This window comes from Salmo salar, chromosome 13 (assembly GCF_965601325.2).
Source record: "Salmo salar chromosome 13, fSalSal1, whole genome shotgun sequence".
NCBI classification, from domain to species: domain Eukaryota; kingdom Metazoa; phylum Chordata; class Actinopteri; order Salmoniformes; family Salmonidae; genus Salmo; species Salmo salar.
The window spans coordinates 4,652,446-4,679,608 of NC_138303.1; the positions used below are offsets into that span (position 1 = coordinate 4,652,446).

General features: G+C 49.6%; 1 protein-coding gene across 1 annotated transcript in view; it reads left to right on the plus strand.

Annotated features, from left to right (window-relative positions):
• Nucleotides 1–27,163, plus strand: part of LOC106566306 (uncharacterized) — a 252,236-nt gene that overhangs the window by 167,398 nt on the left and 57,675 nt on the right. Inside the window, 4 exon segments of the mRNA XM_045692717.2 lie at nucleotides 17,488–17,626; nucleotides 18,592–18,712; nucleotides 21,298–21,373; nucleotides 22,114–22,250. Coding sequence (XP_045548673.2) covers nucleotides 17,488–17,626; nucleotides 18,592–18,712; nucleotides 21,298–21,373; nucleotides 22,114–22,250 — 473 coding nt within the window.

Genomic DNA, 27,163 nt, shown 5'->3' on the forward strand with positions numbered 1-27,163 from the left:
AGTTAGATTACCAGTGGTCTGAGGGCAGGAGTTAGATTACCAGTGGTCTGAGGCGTTAGATTACCAGTGGTCTGAGGCGTTAGATTACCAGTGGTCTGAGGGCAGGCGTTAGATTACCAGTGGTCTGAGGCGTTAGATTACCAGTGGTCTGAGGAGTTAGATTACCAGTGGTCTGAGGCGTTAGATTACCAGTTGGTCTGAGGGCTGGCGTTAGATTACCAGTGGTCTGAGGCGTTAGATTACCAGTGGTCTGAGGCGTTAGATTACCAGTGGTCTGAGGCGTTAGATTACCAGTGGTCTGAGGCGTTAGATTACCAGCGGTCTGAGGGCAGGCGTTAGATTACCAGTGGTCTCAGGCGTTAGATTACCAGTGGTCTGAGGGCAGGCGTTAGATTACCAGTGGCCTGAGGGCAGGCGTTAGATTACCAGTGGTCTGAGGGCAGGCGTTAGATTACCAGTGGTCTGAGGCGTTAGATTACCAGCGGTCTGAGGCGTTAGATTACCAGTGGTCTGAGGGCAGGCGTTAGATTACCAGTGGTCTGAGGCGTTAGATTACCAGTGGTCTGAGGCGTTAGATTACCAGTGGTCTGAGGCGTTAGATTACCAGTGGTCTGAGGCGTTAGATTACCAGTGGTCTGAGGCGTTAGATTACCAGTGGTCTGAGGGCAGGCGTTAGATTACCATTGGTCTGAGGGCAGGCTTTAGATTACCAGTAGTCTGAGGCGTTAGATTACCAGTGGTCTGAGGGCAGGCATTAGGTTACCAGTGGTCTGAGGCGTTAGATTACCAGTGGTCTGAGGCGTTAGATTACCAGCGGTCTGAGGCGTTAGATTACCAGTGGCCTGAGGCGATAGATTACCAGTGGTCTGAGGCGATAGATTACCAGTGGTCTGAGGCGTTAGATTACCAGTGGTCTGAGGCGTTAGATTACCAGTGGTCTGAGGCGTTAGATTACCAGCGGTCTGAGGCGTTAGATTACCAGTGGTCTCAGGCGTTAGATTACCAGTGGTCTGAAGCGTTAGATTACCAGTGGTCTGAGGCGTTAGATTACCAGTGGTCTGAGGGCAGGCGTTAGATTACCAGCGGTCTGAGGCGTTAGATTACCAGTGGTCTGAGGCGATAAGATTACCAGGGGTCTGAGGCGTTAGATTACCAGTGGTCTGAGGCGCTAGATTACCAGTGGTCTGAGGCGTTAGATTACCAGCGGTCTGAGGCGTTAGATTACCAGTGGTCTCAGGCGATTAGATTACCAGTGGTCTGAGGCGTTAGATTACCAGTGGTCTGAGGCGTTAGATTACCAGTGGTCTGAGGGCAGGCGTTAGGTTACCAGCGGTCTGAGGCGTTAGATTACCAGTGGTCTGAGGCGTTAGATTACCAGTGGTCTGAGGTGTTAGATTACCAGTGGTCTGAGGCGTTAGATTACCAGTGGTCTGAGGCGATAGATTACCAGTGGTCTGAGGCGATAGATTACCAGTGGTCTGAGGCGATAGATTACCAGTGGTCTGAGGCGTTAGATTACCAGTGGTCTGAGGGCAGGCGTTAGATTACCAGCGGTCTGAGGCGTTAGGTTACCAGTGGTCTGAGGCGTTAGATTACCAGTGGTCTGAGGGCAGGCGTTAGATTACCAGCGGTCTGAGGCGTTAGATTACCAGTGGTCTGAGGCGTTAGATTACCAGTGGTCTGAGGCGTTAGATTACCAGTGGTCCGAGGGCAGGCGTTAGATTACCAGTGGTCTGAGGCGTTAGATTACCAGTGGTCTGAGGCGTTAGATTACCAGTGGTCTGAGGCGATAGATTACCAGTGGTCTGAGGCGTTAGATTACCAGCGGTCTGAGGCGTTAGATTACCAGTGGTCTGAGGGCAGGCGTTAGATTACCGGTGGTCTGACGCGTTAGATTACCAGTGGTCTGAGGGCAGGCGTTAGATTACCAGTGGTCTGAATGCAGGCGTTAGATTACCAGCGGTCTGAGGCGTTAGATTACCAGTGGTCTGAGGGCAGGCGTTAGATTACCAGTGGTCTGAGGCGTTAGATTACCAGTGGTCTGAGGCGTTAGATTACCAGTGGTCTGAGGCGTTAGATTACCAGTGGTCTGAGGCGTTAGATTACCAGTGGTCTGAGGCGATAGATTACCAGTGGTCTGAGGCGATAGATTACCAGTGGTCTGAGGCGTTAGATTACCAGTGGTCTGAGGGCAGGCGTTAGATTACCAGTGGTCTGAGGCGTTAGATTACCAGTGGTCTGAGGCGTTAGATTACCAGTGGTCTGAGGCGTTAGATTACCAGTGGTCTCAGGCGATAGATTACCAGTGGTCTGAGGCGATAGATTACCAGTGGTCTGAGGCGTTAGATTACCAGTGGTCTGAGGCGTTAGATTACCAGTGGTCTGAGGGCAGGCGTTAGATTACCAGCGGTCTGAGGCGTTAGCTTACCAGTGGTCAGAGGGCAGGCGTTAGATTACCAGTGGTCTGAGGGCAGGCGTTAGATTACCAGTGGTCTGAGGCGTTAGCTTACCAGTGGTCTGAGGGCAGGCGTTAGATTACCAGTGGTCTGAGGCGTTAGATTACCAGTGGTCTGAGGCGTTAGATTACCAGTGGTCTGAGGTGTTAGATTACCAGTGGTCTGAGGCGTTAGATTACCAGTGGTCTGAGGCGTTAGATTACCAGTGGTCTGAGGCGATAGATTACCAGTGGTCTGTGGCGTTAGATTACCAGTGGTCTGAGGCGTTAGATTACCAGTGGTCTGAGGCGTTAGATTACCAGTGGTCTGAGGCGTTAGATTACCAGTGGTCTGAGGCGTTAGATTACCAGTGGTCTGAGGCGTTAGATTACCAGTGGTCTGAGGCGTTAGATTACCAGTGGTCTGAGGCGTTAGATTACCAGTGGTCTGAGGCGTTAGATTACCAGCGGTCTGAGGCGTTAGATTACCAGTGGTCAGAGGCGTTAGATTACCAGTGGTCTGAGGCGTTAGATTACCAGTGGTCTGAGGCGTTAGATTACCAGTGGTCTGAGGCGTTAGATTACCAGTGGTCTGAGGCGTTAGATTACCAGTGGTCTGAGGCGATAGATTACCAGTGGTCTGAGGCGTTAGATTACCAGTGGTCTGAGGCGATAGATTACCAGTGGTCTGAGGCGTTAGATTACCAGTGGTCTGAGGCGTTAGATTACCAGTGGTCTGAGGCGTTAGATTACCAGTGGGCTGAGGCGTTAGATTACCAGTGGTCTGAGGCGTTAGATTACCAGTGGTCTGAGGCGTTAGATTACCAGTGGTCTGAGGCGTTAGATTACCAGTGGTCTGAGGCGTTAGATTACCAGTGGTCTGAGGCGTTAGATTACCAGTGGTCTGAGGCGTTAGATTACCAGTGGTCTGAGGCGTTAGATTACCAGTGGTCTGAGGCGTTAGATTACCAGTGGTCTGAGGGCAGGCGTTAGATTACCAGCGGTCTGAGGCGTTAGATTACCAGTGGTCTGAGGCGTTAGATTACCAGTGGTCTGAGGTGTTAGATTACCAGTGGTCTGAGGCGTTAGATTACCAGTGGTCTGAGGCGTTAGATTACCAGTGGTCTGTGGCGTTAGATTACCAGTGGTCTGAGGCGTTAGATTACCAGTGGTCTGAGGCGTTAGATTACCAGTGGTCTGAGGCGTTAGATTACCAGTGGTCTGAGGCGTTAGATTACCAGTGGTCTGAGGCGTTAGATTACCAGTGGTCTGAGGCGTTAGATTACCAGTGGTCTGAGGCAGTTAGATTACCAGTGGTCTGAGGCGTTAGATTACCAGTGGTCTGAGGACGTTAGATTACCAGTGGTCTGAGGCGTTAGATTACCAGTGGTCTGAGGGCAGGCGTTAGATTACCAGTGGTCTGAGGCGTTAGATTACCAGTGGTCTGAGGCGTTAGATTACCAGTGGTCTGTAGGTGTTAGATTACCAGTGGTCTGAGGCGTTAGATTACCAGTGGTCTGAGGCGTTAGATTACCAGTGGTCTGAGGCGATAGATTACCAGTGGTCTGAGGCGATAGATTACCAGTGGTCTTGGCGTTAGATTACCAGTGGTCTGAGGCGTTAGATTACCAGTGGTCTGAGGCTAGATTACCAGCGGTCTGAGGCGTTAGATTACCAGTGGCTCAGGCGTTAGATACCAGTGGTCTGAAGCGTTAGATTACCAGTGGTCTGAGGCGTTAGATTACCAGTGGTCTGAGGCGTTAGATTACCAGTGGTCTGAGGGCAGGCGTTAGATTACCAGCGGTCTGAGGCGTTAGATTACCAGTGGTCAGAGGCGTTAGATTACCAGTGGTCTGAGGGCAGTCGTTAGATTACCAGTGGTCTGAGGCGTTAGATTACCAGTGGTCTGAGGCGTTAGATTACCAGTGGTCTGTGGCGTTAGATTACCAGTGGTCTGAGGCGATAGATTACCAGTGGTCTGAGGCGTTAGATTACCAGTGGTCTGAGGCGTTAGATTACCAGTGGTCTGAGGCGTTAGATTACCAGTGGTCTGAGGCGTTAGATTACCAGTGGTCTGAGGCGTTAGATTACCAGTGGTCTGAGGCGTTAGATTACCAGCGGTCTGAGGCGTTAGATTACCAGTGGTCTCAGGCGTTAGATTACCAGTGGTCTGAAGCGTTAGATTACCAGTGGTCTGAGGCGTTAGATTACCAGTGGTCTGAGGCGTTAGATTACCAGTGGTCTGAGGGCAGGCGTTAGATTACCAGTGGTCTGAGGCGTTAGATTACCAGTGGTCTGAGGCGTTAGATTACCAGTGGTCTGAGGTGTTAGATTACCAGTGGTCTGAGGCGTTAGATTACCAGTGGTCTGAGGCGTTAGATTACCAGTGGTCTGAGGCGTTAGATTACCAGTGGTCTGAGGCGATAGATTACCAGTGGTCTGAGGCGTTAGATTACCAGTGGTCTGAGGCGTTAGATTACCAGTGGTCTGAGGCGTTAGATTACCAGTGGTCTGAGGCGTTAGATTACCAGTGGTCTGCAGGCGTTAGATTACCAGTGGTCTGAGGCGTTAGATTACCAGTGGTCTGAGGCGTTAGATTACCAGTGGTCTGAGGCGTTAGATTACCAGTGGTCTGAGGGCAGGCGTTAGATTACCAGTGGTCTGAGGCGTTAGATTACCAGTGGTCTGAGGCGTTAGATTACCAGTGGTCTGAGGGCAGGCGTTAGATTACCAGTGGTCTGAGGCGTTAGATTACCAGTGGTCTGAGGCGTTAGATTACCAGTGGTCTGAGGCGTTAGATTACCAGTGGTCTGAGGCGTTAGATTACCAGTGGTCTGAGGCGTTAGATTACCAGTGGTCTGAGGCGTTAGATTACCAGTGGTCTGAGGCGATAGATTACCAGTGGTCTGAGGCGTTAGATTACCAGTGGTCTGAGGCGTTAGATTACCAGTGGTCTGAGGCGTTAGATTACCAGTGGTCTGAGGCGTTAGATTACCAGTGGTCTGAGGCGTTAGATTACCAGTGGTCTGAGGCGTTAGATTACCAGTGGTCTGAGGCGTTAGATTACCAGTGGTCTGAGGCGTTAGATTACCAGTGGTCTGAGGCGTTAGATTACCAGTGGTCTGAGGGCAGGCGTTAGATTACCAGTGGTCTGAGGCGTTAGATTACCAGTGGTCTGAGGCGTTATATTACAAGTGGTCTGAGGTGTTAGATTACCAGTGGTCTGAGGCGTTAGATTACCAGTGGTCTGAGGCGATAGATTACCAGTGGTCTGAGGCGATAGATTACCAGTGGTCTGAGGCGTTAGATTACCAGTGGTCTGAGGCGTTAGATTACCAGTGGTCTGAGGCGTTAGATTACCAGTGGTCTGAGGCGTTAGATTACCAGTGGTCTGAGGCGTTAGATTACCAGTGGTCTGAGGCGTTAGATTACCAGTGGTCTGAGGCGTTAGATTACCAGTGGTCTGAGGCGTTAGATTACCAGTGGTCTGAGGGCAGGCGTTAGATTACCAGCGGTCTGAGGCGTTAGATTACCAGTGGTCTGAGGCGTTAGATTACCAGTGGTCTGAGGTGTTAGATTACCAGTGGTCTGAGGCGTTAGATTACCAGTGGTCTGAGGCGTTAGATTACCAGTGGTCTGAGGCGTTAGATTACCAGTGGTCTGAGGCGTTAGATTACCAGTGGTCTGAGGCGTTAGATTACCAGTGGTCTGAGGCGTTAGATTACCAGTGGTCTGAGGCGTTAGATTACCAGTGGTCTGAGGCGTTAGATTACCAGTGGTCTGAGGGCAGGCGTTAGATTACCAGTGGTCTGAGGCATTAGATTACCAGTGGTCTGAGGTGTTAGACTACCAGTGGTCTGAGGAGTTAGATTACCAGTGGTCTGAGGAGTTAGATTACCAGTGGTCTGAGGGCAGGCGTTAGATTACCAGTGGTCTGAGGCGTTAGATTACCAGTGGTCTGAGGGCAGGCGTTAGATTACCAGTGGTCTGAGGCGTTAGATTACCAGTGGTCTGAGGCGTTAGATTACCAGTGGTCTGAGGCGTTAGATTACCAGTGGTCTGAGGCGTTAGATTACCAGTGGTCTGAGGCGTTAGATTACCAGTGGTCTGAGGCGATAGATTACCAGTGGTCTGAGGCGTTAGATTACCAGTGGTCTGAGGCGTTAGATTACCAGTGGTCTGAGGCGTTAGATTACCAGTGGTCTGAGGCGTTAGATTACCAGTGGTCTGAGGCGTTAGATTACCAGTGGTCTGAGGCGTTAGATTACCAGTGGTCTGAGGCGTTAGATTACCAGTGGTCTGAGGCGTTAGATTACCAGTGGTCTGAGGCGTTAGATTACCAGTGGTCTGAGGCGTTAGATTACCAGTGGTCTGAGGCGTTAGATTACCAGTGGTCTGAGGGCAGGCGTTAGATTACCAGTGGTCTGAGGCGTTAGATTACCAGTGGTCTGAGGCATTAGATTACCAGTGGTCTGAGGGTAGATTACCAGTGGTCTGGCGTTAGATTACCAGTGGTCTGAGGCGTTAGATTACCAGTGGTCTGAGGGCAGGCGTTAGATTACCAGTGGTCTGAGGCGTTAGATTACCAGTGGTCTGAGGCGTTATATTACAAGTGGTCTGAGGTGTTAGATTACCAGTGGTCTGAGGCGTTAGATTACCAGTGGTCTGAGGCGATAGATTACCAGTGGTCTGAGGCGATAGATTACCAGTGGTCTTGGCGTTAGATTACCATTGGTCTGAGGCGTTAGATTACCAGTGGTCTGAGGCGTTAGATTACCAGCGGTCTGAGGCGTTAGATTACCAGTGGTCTCAGGCGTTAGATTACCAGTGGTCTGAAGCGTTAGATTACCAGTGGTCTGAGGCGTTAGATTACCAGTGGTCTGAGGCGTTAGATTACCAGTGGTCTGAGGCGTTAGATTACCAGTGGTCTGAGGCGTTAGATTACCAGTGATCTGAGGGCAGGCGTTAGATTACCAGTGGTCTGAGGCATTAGATTACCAGTGGTCTGAGGTGTTAGACTACCAGTGGTCTGAGGAGTTAGATTACAGTGGTCTGAGGAGTTAGATTACCAGTGGTCTGAGGGCAGGCGTTAGATTACCAGTGGTCTGAGGCGTTAGATTACCAGTGGTCTGAGGGCAGGCGTTAGATTACCAGTGGTCTGAGGCGTTAGATTACCAGTGGTCTGAGGCGTTAGATTACCAGTGGTCTGAGGTGTTAGATTACCAGTGGTCTGAGGCGTTAGATTACCAGTGGTCTGAGGCGTTAGATTACCAGTGATCTGAGGCGATAGATTACCAGTGGTCTGAGGCGATAGATTACCAGTGGTCTTGGCGTTAGATTACCAGTGGTCTGAGGCGTTAGATTACCAGTGGTCTGAGGCAATAGATTACCAGCGGTCTGAGGCGTTAGATTACCAGTGGTCTCAGGCGTTAGATTACCAGTGGTCTGAAGCGTTAGATTACCAGTGGTCTGAGGCGTTAGATTACCAGTGGTCTGAGGCATTAGATTACCAGTGGTCTGAGGGCAGGCATTAGATTACAAGCTGTCTGAGGCGTTAGATTACCAGTGGTCAGAGGGCAGGCGTTAGATTACCAGTGGTCTGAGGGCAGGCGTTAGATTACCAGTGGTCTGAGGCATTAGATTATCAGTGGTCTGAGGGCAGGCGTTAGATTACCAGTGGTCTGAGGCGTTAGATTACCAGTGGTCTGAGGCGTTATATTACAAGTGGTCTGAGGTGTTAGATTACCAGTGGTCTGAGGCGTTAGATTACCAGTGGTCTGAGGCGATAGATTACCAGTGGTCTGAGGCGATAGATTACCAGTGGTCTTGGCGTTAGATTACCATTGGTCTGAGGCGTTAGATTACCAGTGGTCTGAGGCGTTAGATTACCAGCGGTCTGAGGCGTTAGATTACCAGTGGTCTCAGGCGTTAGATTACCAGTGGTCTGAAGCGTTAGATTACCAGTGGTCTGAGGCGTTAGATTACCAGTGGTCTGAGGCGTTAGATTACCAGTGGTCTGAGGGCAGGCGTTAGATTACCAGCGGTCTGAGGCGTTAGATTACCAGTGGTCAGAGGCGTTAGATTACCAGTGGTCTGAGGTGTTAGATTACCAGTGGCCTGAGGAGTTAGATTACCAGTGGTCTGAGGCTTTAGATTACCAGTGGTCTGTGGCGTTAGATTACCAGTGGTCTGAGGCGATAGATTACCAGTGGTCTGAGGCGTTAGATTACCAGTGGTCTGAGGCGTTAGATTACCAGTGGTCTGAGGCGTTAGATTACCAGTGGTCTGAGGCGTTAGATTACCAGTGATCTGAGGGCAGGCGTTAGATTACCAGTGGTCTGAGGCATTAGATTACCAGTGGTCTGAGGCGTTAGATTACCAGTGGTCTGAGGCGATAGATTACCAGTGGTCTGAGGCGATAGATTACCAGTGGTCTTGGCGTTAGATTACCATTGGTCTGAGGCGTTAGATTACCAGTGGTCTGAGGCGTTAGATTACCAGCGGTCTGAGGCGTTAGATTACCAGTGGTCTCAGGCGTTAGATTACCAGTGGTCTGAAGCGTTAGATTACCAGTGGTCTGAGGCGTTAGATTACCAGTGGTCTGAGGCGTTAGATTACCAGTGGTCTGAGGGCAGGCGTTAGATTACCAGCGGTCTGAGGCGTTAGATTACCAGTGGTCAGAGGCGTTAGATTACCAGTGGTCTGAGGTGTTAGATTACCAGTGGCCTGAGGCGTTAGATTACCAGTGGTCTGAGGCTTTAGATTACCAGTGGTCTGTGGCGTTAGATTACCAGTGGTCTGAGGCGATAGATTACCAGTGGTCTGAGGCGTTAGATTACCAGTGGTCTGAGGCGTTAGATTACCAGTGGTCTGAGGCGTTAGATTACCAGTGGTCTGAGGCGTTAGATTACCAGTGATCTGAGGGCAGGCGTTAGATTACCAGTGGTCTGAGGCATTAGATTACCAGTGGTCTGAGGTGTTAGACTACCAGTGGTCTGAGGAGTTAGATTACAGTGGTCTGAGGAGTTAGATTACCAGTGGTCTGAGGGCAGGCGTTAGATTACCAGTGGTCTGAGGCGTTAGATTACCAGTGGTCTGAGGGCAGGCGTTAGATTACCAGTGGTCTGAGGCGTTAGATTACCAGTGGTCTGAGGCGTTAGATTACCAGTGGTCTGAGGTGTTAGATTACCAGTGGTCTGAGGCGTTAGATTACCAGTGGTCTGAGGCGTTAGATTACCAGTGATCTGAGGCGATAGATTACCAGTGGTCTGAGGCGATAGATTACCAGTGGTCTTGGCGTTAGATTACCAGTGGTCTGAGGCGTTAGATTACCAGTGGTCTGAGGCAATAGATTACCAGCGGTCTGAGGCGTTAGATTACCAGTGGTCTCAGGCGTTAGATTACCAGTGGTCTGAAGCGTTAGATTACCAGTGGTCTGAGGCGTTAGATTACCAGTGGTCTGAGGCATTAGATTACCAGTGGTCTGAGGGCAGGCATTAGATTACAAGCGGTCTGAGGCGTTAGATTACCAGTGGTCAGAGGGCAGGCGTTAGATTACCAGTGGTCTGAGGGCAGGCGTTAGATTACCAGTGGTCTGAGGCATTAGATTATCAGTGGTCTGAGGGCAGGCGTTAGATTACCAGTGGTCTGAGGCGTTAGATTACCAGTGGTCTGAGGCGTTATATTACAAGTGGTCTGAGGTGTTAGATTACCAGTGGTCTGAGGCGTTAGATTACCAGTGGTCTGAGGCGATAGATTACCAGTGGTCTGAGGCGATAGATTACCAGTGGTCTTGGCGTTAGATTACCATTGGTCTGAGGCGTTAGATTACCAGTGGTCTGAGGCGTTAGATTACCAGCGGTCTGAGGCGTTAGATTACCAGTGGTCTCAGGCGTTAGATTACCAGTGGTCTGAAGCGTTAGATTACCAGTGGTCTGAGGCGTTAGATTACCAGTGGTCTGAGGCGTTAGATTACCAGTGGTCTGAGGCGTTAGATTACCAGTGGTCTGAGGCGTTAGATTACCAGTGATCTGAGGGCAGGCGTTAGATTACCAGTGGTCTGAGGCATTAGATTACCAGTGGTCTGAGGTGTTAGACTACCAGTGGTCTGAGGAGTTAGATTACAGTGGTCTGAGGAGTTAGATTACCAGTGGTCTGAGGGCAGGCGTTAGATTACCAGTGGTCTGAGGCGTTAGATTACCAGTGGTCTGAGGGCAGGCGTTAGATTACCAGTGGTCTGAGGCGTTAGATTACCAGTGGTCTGAGGCGTTAGATTACCAGTGGTCTGAGGTGTTAGATTACCAGTGGTCTGAGGCGTTAGATTACCAGTGGTCTGAGGCGTTAGATTACCAGTGATCTGAGGCGATAGATTACCAGTGGTCTGAGGCGATAGATTACCAGTGGTCTTGGCGTTAGATTACCAGTGGTCTGAGGCGTTAGATTACCAGTGGTCTGAGGCAATAGATTACCAGCGGTCTGAGGCGTTAGATTACCAGTGGTCTCAGGCGTTAGATTACCAGTGGTCTGAAGCGTTAGATTACCAGTGGTCTGAGGCGTTAGATTACCAGTGGTCTGAGGCATTAGATTACCAGTGGTCTGAGGGCAGGCATTAGATTACAAGCTGTCTGAGGCGTTAGATTACCAGTGGTCAGAGGGAGGCGTTAGATTACCAGTGGTCTGAGGGCAGGCGTTAGATTACCAGTGGTCTGAGGCGTTAGATTACTCAGTGGTCTGAGGCGTTAGATTACCAGTGGTCTGAGGCGTTAGATTACCAGTGGTCTGAGGCGTTAGATTACCAGTGGTCTGAGGCGTTAGATTACCAGTGGTCTGTGGTCTGAGGGCAGGCGTTAGATTACCAGTGGTCTGAGGCATTAGATTATCAGTGGTCTGAGGGCAGGCGTTAGATTACCAGTGGTCTGAGGCGTTAGATTACCAGTGGTCTGAGGCGTTAGATTACCAGTGGTCTGAGGCGTTAGATTACCAGTGGTCTGAGGCGTTAGATTACCAGTGGTCTGAGGCGATAGATTACCAGTGGTCTGAGGCGATAGATTACCAGTGGTCTGAGGCGTTAGATTACCAGTGGTCTGAGGCGTTAGATTACCAGTGGTCTGAGGCGTTAGATTACCAGCGGTCTGAGGCGTTAGATTACCAGTGGTCTCAGGCGTTAGATTACCAGTGGTCTGAGGCGTTAGATTACCAGTGGTCTGAGGCGTTAGATTACCAGTGGTCTGAGGCGTTAGATTACCAGTGGTCTGAGGGCAGGCGTTAGATTACCAGCGGTCTGAGGCGTTAGATTACCAGTGGTCAGAGGCGTTAGATTACCAGTGGTCTGAGGTGTTAGATTACCAGTGGCCTGAGGCGTTAGATTACCAGTGGTCTGAGGCGTTAGATTACCAGTGGTCTGTGGCGTTAGATTACCAGTGGTCTGAGGCGATAGATTACCAGTGGTCTGAGGCGTTAGATTACCAGTGGTCTGAGGCGTTAGATTACCAGTGGTCTGAGGCGTTAGATTACCAGTGGTCTGAGGCGTTAGATTACCAGTGGTCTGAGGGCAGGCGTTAGATTACCAGTGGTCTGAGGCGTTAGATTACCAGTGGTCTGAGGCGTTAGATTACCAGTGGTCTGAGGAGTTAGATTACCAGTGGTCTGAGGCGTTAGATTACCAGTGGTCTGAGGGCAGGTGTTAGATTACCAGTGGTCTGAGGCGTTAGATTACCAGTGGTCTGAGGGCAGGCGTTAGATTACCAGTGGTCTGAGGCGTTAGATTACCAGTGGTCTGAGGCGTTAGATTACCAGTGGTCTGAGGCGTTAGATTACCAGTGGTCTGAGGCGTTAGATTACCAGTGGTCTGAGGCGTTAGATTACCAGTGGTCTGAGGCGTTAGATTACCAGTGGTCTGAGGCGTTAGATTACCAGTGGTCTGAGGGCAGGCGTTAGATTACCAGTGGTCTGAGGCATTAGATTACCAGTGGTCTGAGGTGTTAGATTACCAGTGGTCTGAGGAGTTAGATTACCAGTGGTCTGAGGCGTTAGATTACCAGTGGTCTGAGGGCAGGTGTTAGATTAACAGTGGTCTGAGGCATTAGATTACCAGTGGTCTGAGGCTTTAGATTACCAGTGGTCTGAGGGCAGGCGTTAGATTACCAGTGGTCTGAGGCGTTAGATTACCAGTGGTCTGAGGCGTTAGATTACCAGTGGTCTGAGGCGTTAGATTACCAGTGGTCTGAGGCGTTAGATTACCAGTGGTCTGAGGCGTTAGATTACCAGTGGTCTGAGGCGTTAGATTACCAGTGGTCTGAGGCGTTAGATTACCAGTGGTCTGAGGCGTTAGATTACCAGTGGTCTGAGGCGTTAGATTACCAGTGGTCTGAGGCGTTAGATTACCAGTGGTCTGAGGCGTTAGATTACCAGCGGTCTGAGGCGTTAGATTACCAGTGGTCTGAGGCGTTAGATTACCAGTGGTCTGAGGCGTTAGATTACCAGTGGTCTGCGGCGTTAGATTACCAGCGGTCTGAGGCGTTAGATTACCAGTGGTCTGAGGCGTTAGATTACCAGTGGTCTGAGGCGTTAGATTACCAGTGGTCTGAGGCGTTAGATTACCAGTGGTCTGAGGCGTTAGATTACCAGTGGTCTGAGGCGTTAGATTACCAGTGGTCTGAGGCGTTAGATTACCAGTGGTCTGAGGCGTTAGATTACCAGTGGTCTGAGGCGTTAGATTACCAGTGGTCTGAGGCGTTAGATTACCAGTGGTCTGAGGCGTTAGATTACCAGTGGTCTGAGGCGTTAGATTACCAGTGGTCTGAGGCGTTAGATTACCAGTGGTCTGAGGCGTTAGATTACCAGTGGTCTCAGGCGTTAGATTACCAGTGGTCTGAAGGCGTTAGATTACCAGTGGTCTGAGGCGTTAGATTACCAGTGGTCTGAGGCGTTAGATTACCAGCGGTCTGAGGCGTTAGATTACCAGCGGTCTGCGGCGTTAGATTACCAGCGGTCTGAGGCGTTAGATTACCAGCGGTCTGCGGCGTTAGATTACCAGTGGTCTGAGGCGTTAGATTACCAGCGGTCTGAGGCGTTAGATTACCAGTGGTCTGAGGGATTAGATTACCAGTGGTCTGAGGCGTTAGATTACCAGTGGTCTGAGGCGTTAGATTACCAGCGGTCTGAGGCGTTAGATTACCAGTGGTCTGAGGCGTTAGATTACCAGTGGTCTGAGGCGATAGATTACCAGTGGTCTTGGCGTTAGATTACCAGCGGTCTGAGGCGTTAGATTACCAGTGGTCTGAGGCGTTAGATTACCAGCGGTCTGAGGCGTTAGATTACCAGCGGTCTGCGGCGTTAGATTACCAGCGGTCTGAGGCGTTAGATTACCAGCGGTCTGCGGCGTTAGATTACCAGTGGTCTGAGGCGTTAGATTACCAGCGGTCTGAGGCGTTAGATTACCAGTGGTCTGAGGGATTAGATTACCAGTGGTCTGAGGCGTTAGATTACCAGTGGTCTGAGGCGTTAGATTACCAGCGGTCTGAGGCGTTAGATTACCAGTGGTCTGAGGCGTTAGATTACCAGTGGTCTGAGGCGATAGATTACCAGTGGTCTTGGCGTTAGATTACCATTGGTCTGAGGCGTTAGATTACCAGTGGTCTGAGGCGTTAGATTACCAGCGGTCTGAGGCGTTAGATTACCAGTGGTCTCAGGCGTTAGATTACCAGTGGTCTGAAGCGTTAGATTACCAGTGGTCTGAGGCGTTAGATTACCAGTGGTCTGAGGCGTTAGATTACCAGTGGTCTGAGGGCAGGCGTTAGATTACCAGCGGTCTGAGGCGTTAGATTACCAGTGGTCAGAGGCGTTAGATTACCAGTGGTCTGAGGTGTTAGATTACCAGTGGCCTGAGGCGTTAGATTACCAGTGGTCTGAGGCTTTAGATTACCAGTGGTCTGTGGCGTTAGATTACCAGTGGTCTGAGGCGATAGATTACCAGTGGTCTGAGGCGTTAGATTACCAGTGGTCTGAGGCGTTAGATTACGAGTGGTCTGAGGCGTTAGATTACCAGTGGTCTGAGGCGTTAGATTACCAGTGATCTGAGGGCAGGCGTTAGATTACCAGTAGTCTGAGGCATTAGATTACCAGTGGTCTGAGGTGTTAGATTACCAGTGGTCTGAGGAGTTAGATTACCAGTGGTCTGAGGAGTTAGATTACCAGTGGTCTGAGGGCAGGTGTTAGATTAACAGTGGTCTGAGGCGTTAGATTACCAGTGGTCTGAGGCGTTAGATTACCAGTGGTCTGAGGGCAGGCGTTAGATTACCAGTGGTCTGAGGCGTTAGATTACCAGTGGTCTGAGGGCAGGCGTTAGATTACCAGTGGTCTGAGGCGTTAGATTACCAGTGGTCTGAGGCGTTAGATTACCAGTGGTCTGAGGCGTTAGATTACCAGTGGTCTGAGGCGTTAGATTACCAGTGATCTGAGGGCAGGCGTTAGATTACCAGTGGTCTGAGGCATTAGATTACCAGTGGTCTGAGGTGTTAGATTACCAGTGGTCTGAGGAGTTAGATTACCAGTGGTCTGAGGAGTTAGATTACCAGTGGTCTGAGGGCAGGTGTTAGATTAACAGTGGTCTGAGGCGTTAGATTACCAGTGGTCTGAGGCGTTAGATTACCAGTGGTCTGAGGGCAGGCGTTAGATTACCAGTGGTCTGAGGCGTTAGATTACCAGTGGTCTGAGGGCAGGCGTTAGATTACCAGTGGTCTGAGGCGTTAGATTACCAGTGGTCTGAGGCGTTAGATTACCAGTGGTCTGAGGCGTTAGATTACCAGTGGTCTGAGGCGTTAGATTACCAGTGGTCTGAGGCGTTAGATTACCAGAGGTCTGAGGCGTTAGATTACCAGTGGTCTGAGGCGTTAGATTACCAGCGGTCTGAGGCGTTAGATTACCAGTGGTCTGAGGCGTTAGATTACCAGCGGTCTGAGGCGTTAGATTACCAGTGGGCTGAGGCGTTAGATTACCAGCGGTCTGAGGCGTTAGATTACCAGCGGTCTGCGGCGTTAGATTACCAGCGGTCTGAGGCGTTAGATTACCAGCGGTCTGCGGCGTTAGATTACCAGTGGTCTGAGGCGTTAGATTACCAGCGGTCTGAGGCGTTAGATTACCAGTGGTCTGAGGGATTAGATTACCAGTGGTCTGAGGCGTTAGATTACCAGTGGTCTGAGGCGTTAGATTACCAGCGGTCTGAGGCGTTAGATTACCAGTGGTCTGAGGCGTTAGATTACCAGTGGTCTGAGGCGTTAGGGAAACCAGAACCTGGTCTGTTCTGTTTTCATCCCATTTCTTATCACTTCTTTAGATGCCCCCAACAGTCTCCTGTCTGGCTCTGTCTCTCTCTGTCTCTCTCTGTCTCTCTCTCTGTCTCTCTCTCTCTGTCTCTCTCTGTCTCTCTCTGTCTCCCTCTCTGTCTCTCTCTCTCTCTGTCTCTGTCTCTCTCTGTCTCTCTCTCTCTGTCCCTCTCTCTCTGTCCCTCTCTCTCTTTCTCTCTGTCTCCCTCTCTGTCTCTCTCTGTCTCTCTTTCTCTCTGTCCCTCTCTCTGTCCCTCTCTCTCTGTCCCTCTCTCTCTGTCCCTCTCTCTCTGTCCCTCTATCTTTGTCCCTCTCTCTATTCACTAGTGACGGACACATACATTTTCTCTATTCACTAGAGATGCAGCAACAAGGCTGGCTGGAAATACCATCAAAATTGATGAGGCAGAGTAACAATGATTATTAAAAATCATACGGCATGACCTGTCCACACACACACACACACACACACACACACACACACACACACACACACACACACACACACACACACACACACACACACACACACACACACACACACACACATACACTTTTTGAATCAAGTAGTTTACAGAATTGATAGAGTCTAACAGCTCATTGGGTTAGCTCTTGGCTCAGAGAGCTCTTATTGGATAGCTGTGATTGCTTTAATCAGTTGTTTGAAACAGATTGCTATGGGATATATAAAACAGGACACTAATGATGAGAGAGAGACCAGGGAGCCGTTGGACCAGGGGTAATGAGAGAGAGAGACCAGGGAGCAGTTGGACCAGGGGTAATGAGAGAGAGACCAGGGAGCCGTTGGACCAGGGGTAATGAGAGAGAGAGACCAGGGAGCCGTTGGACCAGGGGTAATGAGAGAGAGAGAGACCAGGGAGCTGTTGGATCAGGGGTAATGAGAGAGAGAGAGACCAGGGAGCCGTTGGACCAGGGGTAATGAGAGAGAGAGAGAGACAAGGGAGCAGTTGGACCAGGGGTAATGAGAGAGAGAGAGACCAGGGAGCAGTTGGACCAGGGGTAATGAGAGAGAGAGAGAGACCAGGGAGCCGTTGGACCAGGGGTAATGAGAGAGAGAGACCAGGGAGCCGTTGGACCAGGGGTAATGAGAGAGAGACCAGAAAGCCGTTGGACCAGGGGTAATGAGAAAGAGAGACCAGGGAGCCGTTGGACCAGGGGTAATGAGAGAGAGAGACCAGGGAGCCATTGGACCAGGTGTAATGAGAGAGAGACCAGGGAGTCGTTTGACCAGGGGTAATGAGAGAGCGACCAGGGAGCCGTTGGACCAGGGGTAATGAGAGAGAGACCAGGGAGCCGTTGGACCAGGGGTAATGAGAGAGAGAGACCAGGGAGCCGTTGGACCAGGGGTAATGAGAGAGAGAGACCAGGGAGCCATTGGACCAGGGGTAATGAGAGAGAGACCAGGGAGCCTTTGGACCAGGGGTAATGAGAGAGAGAGACCAGGGAGCCGTTGGACCAGGGGTAATGAGAGAGAGACCAGGGAGCCTTTGGACCAGGGGTAATGAGAGAGAGACCAGGGAGCCGTTGGACCAGGGGTAATGAGAGAGAGAGACCAGGGAGCAGTTGGACCAGGGGTAATGAGAGAGAGACCAGGGAGCCTTCGGTCTCACATGCCTTATGGACTTTAATAACCAGGTGTGTGTGTGTGTGTGTGTGTGTGTGTGTGTGTGTGTGTGTGTGTGTGTGTGTGTGTGTGTGTGTGTGTTGCAGGGCTACAGGCGGCGATGTGTTTGACTGGATTCTGGACCAGGGGAATTACACAGAGAGAGATGCTTCCAACGTGATCAAACAGGTTCTAGAGGCCGTATCCTACCTACACTCACTCAACATCGTCCACAGGAACCTCAAGGTAAATGTGTGTGTGTGTGTGTGTGTGTGTGTGTGTGTGTGTGTGTGTGTGTGTGTGTGTGTGTGTGTGTGTGTGTGTGTGTGTGTGTGTGTGTGTGTGTGTGTGTGTGTGTGTGTGTGTGTGTGTGTGTGTCTGTGTCTGTGTGTGTGTGTGTGTGTGTGTCAATTAAACCAAGAGAGAGCTAACAGGAAGGAGTCTCTCATAACGTTAAAGTGTCCCTCCTCTCATCTCACCCCAGAAAGCTGATTTCCTCTATGTAATAAACTCATGCTCTTCTGAGACAAATGAAAGAGACATGCTGTTAAACACACAAACACACGCAGGCTGCCATCTCCACTAATGACTTTACTACAGTCTGAGTTCGTTTGGCGTGTTCACACTGCACAAGACAGTGTGTGTGTGTGTGTGTGTGTGTGTGTGTGTGTGTGTGTGTGTGTGTGTGTGTGTGTGTGTGTGCTTCAGGTTTCTGAGTGTGTGTGTGTGTGTGTGCTTCAAGTTTCTAAGTGTGTGTGTTTCAGGTTTCTAAGTGTGTGTGTGTGTGTGTGTGTGTGTGTGTGTGTGTGTGTGTGTGTGTGTGTGGTTCAGGTTTCTAAGTGTGTGTGTGTGTGTGGTGTGTGTGTGTGTGTGTGTGTGTGTGCTTCAGGTTTCTGAGTGTGTGTGTGTGTGTGTGTGTGTGCTTCAAGTTTCTAAGTGTGTGTGTTTCAGGTTTCTAAGTGTGTGTGTGTGTGTGTGGTGTGTGTGTGTGTGTGTGTGTGTGTGTGTGTGTGTGTGTGTGTGTGTGTGTGTGTGTGTGTGTGTGTGGTTCAGGTTTCTAAATGTGTGTGTGTGTGTGTGTGTGTGTGTGTGTGTGTGTGTGTGTGTGTGTGTGTGTGTGTGTGTGTGTGTGTGTGTGTGTGGTTCAGGTTTCTAAGTTTGTGTGGTTCAGGTTTCTGACTGTGTGTGTGGTGTGTTTTGTGGTTCTACAGTTGGAGAACCTGATGTACTACACAGAGAACAATCACAACAAAGTGGTTCTGCGAGATTTCTATCTGTCCAAGTTTGAGAACGGTTCCATCACAGAACCCTGTGGAACACCGGAGTACCTGGGTAGAGTACCTCTCTCTCTCCCCCTCTCTGCTCCTCCTCTCTCTCCTCCTCTCTCTCCTCCTCTCTCTGCTCTCCTCCTCTCTCTGCTCCCCCTCTCTCTGCTCCCCCTCTCTCTGCTCCTCCTCTCTCTGCTCTCCCCCTCTCTCTGCTCCTCCTCTCTCTGCTCTCCCTCTCTATCTGCTCTACCTCTCTCTGCTCTCCTCCTCTCTCTGCTCTCTCCTACTCTCTGCTCTCCCCCTCTCTGCTCTCCTCCTCTCTCTGCTCTCCTCCTCTCTCTGCTCTCCCCCTCTCTCTGCTCTCCTCCTCTCTCTGCTCTCCCCCTCTCTCTGCTCTCCCCCCCTCTCTGCTCTCCCCCTCTCTCTGCTCTCCTCCTCTCTCTGCTCTGCTCCTCTCTCTGCTCCCCCTCTCTCTGCTCCTCCTCTCTCTGCTCTCCCCCTCTCTCTGCTCCTCCTCTCTCTGCTCTCCCTCTCTATCTGCTCTACCTCTCTCTGCTCTCCTCCTCTCTCTGCTCTCTCCTACTCTCTGCTCTCCCCCTCTCTGCTCTCCTCCTCTCTCTGCTCTCCTCCTCTCTCTGCTCTCCCCCTCTCTCTGCTCTCCTCCTCTCTCTGCTCTCCCCCTCTCTCTGCTCTCCCCCCTCTCTGCTCTCCCCCTCTCTCTGCTCTCCTCCTCTCTCTGCTCCCCCTCTCTCTGCTCTCCTCCTCTCTCTGCTCTCCTCCTCTCTCTGCTCTCCCCCTCTCTCTGCTCTTCACCTCTCTGCTCCCCCCTCTCTCTCTCCCCCTCTCTCTGCTCCCCCTCTCTCTGCTCTCCTCCTCTCTCTACTCTCCTCCTCTCTCTGCTCTCCTCCTCTCTCTGCTCTCCTCTCTCTGCTCTCCCCTCTCTCTGCTCTCCCCCTCTCTCTGCTCTCCCCCTCTCTCTGCTCTCCTCCTCTCTCTGCTCTCCCCCTCTCTCTGCTCTCCTCCTCTCTCTGCTCTCCTCCTCTCTCTGCTCTCCCCCTCTCTCTGCTCTCCTCCTCTCTCTGCTCTCCTCTTCTCTCTGCTCTCCTCCTCTCTCTGCTCTCCTCCTCTCTCTACTCTCCCCCTCTCTCTGCTCCCCCCTCTCTCTGCTCTCCTCTCTCTCTGCTCTCCTCCTCTCTCTGCTCTCCCCCTCTCTCTGCTCTCCCCCTCTCTCTGCTCTCCTCCTCTCTCTGCTCTCCCCCTCTCTCTGCTCTCCTCCTCTCTCTGCTCTCCTCCTCTCTCTGCTCCCCCCTCTCTCTGCTCTCCCTCTCTCTCTGCTCTCCTCCTCTCTCTGCTCTCCTCTCTCTCTGCTCTCCTCCTCTCTCTGCTCTCCTCCTCTCTCTGCTCTCCCCCTCTCTCTGCTCTCCTCCTCTCTCTGCTCTCCTCCTCTCTCTGCTCCTCCTCTCTCTCTCCCTCTCTCTGCTCTCCTCCTCTCTCTGCTCTCCTCCTCTCTCTGCTCTCCCCCTCTCTCTGCTCTCCTCCTCTCTCTGCTCTCCCCCTCTCTCTGCTCTCCTCCTCTCTCTGCTCTCCTCCTCTCTCTGCTCTACCTCTCTCTCTGCTCTCCTCCTCTCTCTGCTCTCCCCCCCCTCTGCTCTCTCCCCCTCTCTCTGCTCTCCCCCTCTCTGCTCTCTTCCTCCTCTCCTCCTCCTCTCCTCCTCCAGTCCTTTATCTACAGTAAAGGGCAGCTCAGTCATTCACACCAGAGAGTAATTACATCAAAATAAGGATGGAGGGAGGGAGGGAGGGATGAAGGGAGGGAGGGATGGAGGGAGAGATGTAGCAGGGGATGGAGGGAGGAATGAAGGGAGGGAGGAATGACGGGAGGGAGGGATGAAGGGAGGGAGGGATGAAGGGAGGGAGGGAGGCAGGGAGGGATGAAGGGAGGGAGGAATGAAGGGAGGAAGGGAGGGATGGAGGGACGAAGGGAGAGAGGGATGATGGGAGGGAGGGATGGAGGGAGAGATGAAGCAGAGGAGGGAGGGAGGGAGGAGGGAGGGAGGGAGGGAGGGAGGGAGGGAGGGAGGGAGGGAGGGAGGGAGGGAGGAGGGAGCGAGGGAGGGAAGGCGAGCGAGGAGCGAGGGAGGGATGTAGCAGGGGAGGGAGGGAGGGAAATATATTAACTGCAATAAGGGATTGGTGAAATAAAACATAGGAAAGACGGAGGAGAGAGTGAGGCACGGCAGAGCAATGAGAGATGAGGGGATGGAGAGAGAGAATAGAGAGTGACGCAGAGCAGAGCAATGAGAGATGAGGGGATGGAGAGAGAGAGGAGAGGGGACAAGGAGAGGAGACAGCGAGGTAATGAGAAGAGGGAGAGAATGAGAGATGAAGGGATTTAAAGAGGAGAAAGCTGAAGGAAGATGCAGACTGATTAATCCAGCTGATGATTAATGAAGCCAGTTTGTTGTCGTCTCTCTGTTCCCCCTGCCCTTGCGATCACCCCTTCACTTTTTCTCTGTCTTTATCTTTCTCCCCTCAACTTTCCATCACCCTCTCCTTAACACTCTCTCTCTCTCTCTCTCTCTCTCTCTCTCTCTCTCTCTCTCTCTCTCTCTCTCTCTCTCTCTCTCTCTCTCTCTCTCTCTCTCTCAGCTCCTGAGGTTGTGGCCAGACATCGGTACGGTCGACCAGTGGACTGTTGGGCAGTAGGGGTCATCATGTATATACTGTGAGTGTTCATAGAGGAGTTATAACATGTACATACTGAGAGTGTTCATAGAGGAGTTATAACATGTACATACTGAGAGTGTTCATAGAGGAGTTATAACATGTAAATACTGTTAGTGTTCAAAGAGGGGTTATAACATGTACATACTGTTAGTGTTCATAGAGGGGTTATAACATGTACATACTGTTAGTGTTCATAGAGGAGTTATAACATGTACATACTGTTAGTGTTCATAGAGGGGTTATAACATGTACATACTGAGTGTTCATAGAGGGGTTATAACATGTACATACTGAGAGTGTTCATAGAGGAGTTATAACATGTAAATACTGTTAGTGTTCAAAGAGGGGTTATAACATGTACATACTGTTAGTGTTCATAGAGGGGTTATAACATGTACATACTGTTAGTGTTCAAAGAGGGGTTATAACATGTACATACTGAGAGTGTTCATAGAGGAGTTATAACATGTACATAACACTATGCTACTGTCCCGAAGTCATCAATAACTAGATTTACAACACTGATCAGATGTAATAAGTTAATTCATGCCTTGCCAGCAGTTCCTACATAACCACATATCTGATCAATCATTCTGTCGCAGTAGCTGGTTTGAAAATAAAATCTCAAATGTTTTACTGTATTACTAAATCGTCAAACGTCAATGACTTCTAGATCTGGTTCTGCGGACGTTGAACTACAAGCTTTCCTCTCTGTAAGTCGTCTTCCTTTTGTTTCAGTCTGTCGGGGAATCCTCCGTTCTACGACGAGACAGAAGAAGAGAACACAGACCTTCACAACCGGATCATCTTCTGTCGTATCGTAGCCGGGGAGTTTGAGTTTGACGCTCCTTACTGGGACTACATCTCTGTTCCAGGTACACAACGACAACACAACGACAACACAACGCAAACACAACGCCAACACAACGACAACACAAAGCCAAAACAAAGACAAAACAACGACAACACAACGCCAACACAACGACAACACAACGCCAACACAAGGACAACACAACGACAACACAACGACAACACAAAGCCAACACAAAGCCAACACAAGGACAACACAAAGACAACACAATGACAACACAACGCCAACACAACGACAACACAACGCCAACACAACGACAACACAAGAACAACACAACGCCAACACAACGCCAACACTATGACAACACAACGACAACACAACGACAAAACAACGACAACACAACGCCAACACAAAGCCAACACAAGGACAACACAAAGACAAATCAATGACAACACAACGCCAACACAACGACAACACAACGACAACACAACGACAACACAACGCCAACACAACGACAACACAAGAACAACACAACGCCAACACAACGCCAACACTATGACAACACAACGACAACACAACGACAACACAACGACAAAGTACCTATGACTAACTGTGGTATGTATCTATGACTGACTGTGGTATGTTCCTCCTATGACTGACTGTGGTATGTTCCTCCTATGACTAACTGTGGTATGTTCCTCCTATGACTGACTGTGTTATGTTCCTCCTATGACTGACTGTGGTATGTTCCTCCTATGACTAACTGTGGTATGTTCCTCCTATGACTGACTGTGGTATGTTTCTATGACTGACTGTGGTATGTATCTATGACTGACTGTGGTATGTTCCTTCTATGACTGACTGTGGTATGTACCTATGACTGACTGTGGTATGTTCCTCCTATGACTGACTGTGGTATGTACCTATGACTGACTGTGGTATGTATCTATGACTGACTGTGATATGTTCCTCCTATGACTGACTGTGGTATGTTCCTTCTATGACTAACTGTGGTATGTACCTATGACTGACTGTGGAATGTACCTATGACTGACTGTGACATGTACCTCCTATGACTGATTGTGGTATGTACCTATGACTGACTGTGGTATGTTCCTCCTATGACTGACTGCGGTATGTACCTCCGATGACTGACTGTGGTATGTTCCTTCTATGACTGACTGTGGTATGTTCCTCCTATGACTGGCTGTGGTATGTTCCTTCTATGACTGACTGTGGTATGTTCCTCCTATGACTGGCTGTGGTATGTTCCTTCTATGACTAACTGTGGTATGTACCTATGACTGACTGTGGTATGTTCCTTCTATGACTGACTGTGGTATGTTCCTCCTATGACTGACTGTGGAATGTACCTATGACTGACTGTGGTATGTACCTATGACTGACTGTGGTATGTACCTATGACTGACTGTGGTATGTTCCTCCTATGACTGACTGTGGTATGTTCCTTCTATGACTAACTGTGGTATGTACCTATGACTGACTGTGGTATGTACCTATGACTGACTGTGGTATGTACCTCCTATGACTGACTGCGGTATGTATATCCTATGACGGACTGTGGTATGTACCTTCTGACTGACTGTGGTATGTACCTTTGACTGACTGTGGTATGTACCTCCTATGACTGACTGTGGTATGTACCTATGACTGACTATGGTATGTAGCTATGACTGACTGTGGTATGTACCTCCTATGACTGATTGTGGTATGTACCTATGACTGACTGTGGTATGTTCCTCCTATGACTGACTGCGGTATGTACCTCCTATGACTGACTGTGGTATGTACCTATGACTGACTGTGGTATGTTCCTATGACTGACTGTGATATGTACCTCCTATGACTGACTGTGGTATGTACCTATGACTGACTGTGGTATGTACCTCCTATGACTGACTGTGGTATGTTCCTTCTATGACTGACAGTGGTATGTTCCTCCTATGACTGGCAGTGGTATGTTCCTTCTATGACTGACTGTGGTATGTTCCTCCTATGACTGGCTGTGGTATGTTCCTCCTATGACTAACTGTGGTATGTACCTATGACTGACTGTGGTATGTTCCTCCTATGACTGACTGTGGTATGTTCCTTCTATTACTAACTGTGGTATGTACCTATGACTGATTGTCGTATGTACCTATGACTGACTGTGGTATGTACCTCCTATGACTGACTGTGGTATGTTCCTCCTATGACTGGCTGTGGTATGTTCCTTCTATGACTAACTGTGGTATGTACCTATGACTGACTGTGGTATGTTCCTTCTATGACTGACTGTGGTATGTTCCTCCTATGACTGACTGTGGAATGTACCTATGACTGACTGTGGTATGTACCTATGACTGACTGTGGTATGTACCTATGACTGACTGTGGTATGTTCCTCCTATGACTGACTGTGGTATGTTCCTTCTATGACTAGATGTCGTATGTACCTATGACTGACTGTGGTATGTACCTCCTATGACTGACTGTGGTATGTCAACTCCTATGACTGACTGTGGTATGTTCCATGACTGACTGTGGTATGTACCTATGACTGACTGTGGTATGTCTCCTATGACTGACTGTGGTATGTACCTATGACTGACTGTGGTATGTATCTATGACTGACTGTGGTATGTATCTCTGACTGACTGTGGTATGTACCTATGACTGACTGTGATAGGTACCTCCTATGACTGACTGTGGTATGTTCCTCTTATGACTGACTGTGGTATGTTCCTCCTATGACTGACTGTGGTATGTTCCTCCTATGACTGACTGTGGTATGTTCCTATGACTGACTGTGATATGTACCTCCTATGACTAACTGTGGTATGTTCCTCCTATGACTGACTGTGGTATGTTCCTCTTATGACTGACTGTGGTATGTTCCTCCTATGACTGACTGTGGTATGTTCCTCCTATGACTGACTGTGGTATGTACCTCCTATGACTGACTGTGGTATGTTCCTCCTATGACTGACTGTGGTATGTTCCTATGACTGACTGTGATATGTTCCTATGACTGACTGTGGTATGTTCCTCCTATGACTGACTGTGATATGTACCTCCTATGACTGACTGTGGTATGTACCTCCTATGACTGACTGTGGTATGTTCCTCCTATGACTGACTGTGGTATGTTCCTATGACTGACTGTGATATGTTCCTATGACTGACTGTGATATCTTCCTATGACTGACTGTGGTATGTTTCTATGACTGACTGTGGTATGTATCTATGACTGACTGTGGTATGTTCCTCCTATGACTGACTGTGGTATGTTCCTATGACTGACTGTGATATCTTCCAATGACTGACTGTGGTATGTATCTATGACTGACTGTGGTATGTTCCTCCTATGACTGACTGCGGTATGTACCTCCTATGACTGACTGTGGTATGTACCTATGACTGACTGTGGTATGTTCCTCCTATGGCTGACTGTGGTATGTTCCTCCTATGACTGACTGTGGTATGTACCTATGACTGACTGTGGTATGTACCTATGACTGACTGTGGTATGTACCTCCTATGACTGACTGCGGTATGTACATCCTATGACTGACTGTGGTATGTACCTTCTGACTGACTGTGGTATGTACCTTTGACTGACTGTGGTATGTACCTCCTATGACTGACTGTGGTATGTACCTATGACTGACTATGGTATGTAGCTATGACTGACTGTGGTATGTACCTCCTATGACTGATTGTGGTATGTACCTATGACTGACTGTGGTATGTACCTCCTATGACTGACTGTGGTATGTTCCTCCTATGACTGACAGTGGTATGTTCCTCCTATGACTGGCAGTGGTATGTTCCTTCTATGACTGACTGTGGTATGTTCCTCCTATGACTGACTGTGGTATGTTCCTCCTATGACTGACTGTGGTATGTACCTATGACTGACTGTGGTATGTTCCTCCTATGACTGACTGTGGTATGTTCCTTCTATTACTAACTGTGGTATGTACCTATGACTGATGTGGTATGTACCTATGACTGACTGTGGTATGTACCTCCTATGACTGACTGTGGTATGTTCCTCCTATGACTGGCTGTGGTATGTTCCTTCTATGACTAACTGTGGTATGTACCTATGACTGACTGTGGTATGTTCCTTCTATGACTGACTGTGGTATGTTCCTCCTATGACTGACTGTGGAATGTACCTATGACTGACTGTGGTATGTACCTATGACTGACTGTGGTATGTACCTATGACTGACTGTGGTATGTTCCTCCTATGACTGACTGTGGTATGTTCCTTCTATGACTAACTGTGGTATGTACCTATGACTGACTGTGGTATGTACCTATGACTGATTGTGGTATGTACCTCCTATGACTGACTGCGGTATGTACATCCTATGACTGACTGTGGTATGTACCTTCTGACTGACTGTGGTATGTACCTTTGACTGACTGTGGTATGTACCTCCTATGACTGACTGTGGTATGTACCTATGACTGACTATGGTATGTAGCTATGACTGACTGTGGTATGTACCTCCTATGACTGATTGTGGTATGTACCTATGACTGACTGTGGTATGTTCCTCCTATGACTGACTGCGGTATGTACCTCCTATGACTGACTGTGGTATGTACCTATGACTGACTGTGGTATGTTCCTATGACTGACTGTGATATGTACCTCCTATGACTGACTGTGGTATGTACCTATGACTGACTGTTGTATGTACCTCCTATGACTGACTGTGGTATGTTCCTTCTATGACTGACTGTGGTATGTTCCTCCTATGACTGGCTGTGGTATGTTCCTCCTATGACTAACTGTGGTATGTACCTATGACTGACTGTGGTATGTTCCTCCTATGACTGACTGTGGTATGTTCCTTCTATTACTAACTGTGGTATGTACCTATGACTGATTGTCGTATGTACCTATGACTGACTGTGGTATGTACCTCCTATGACTGACTGTGGTATGTTCCTCCTA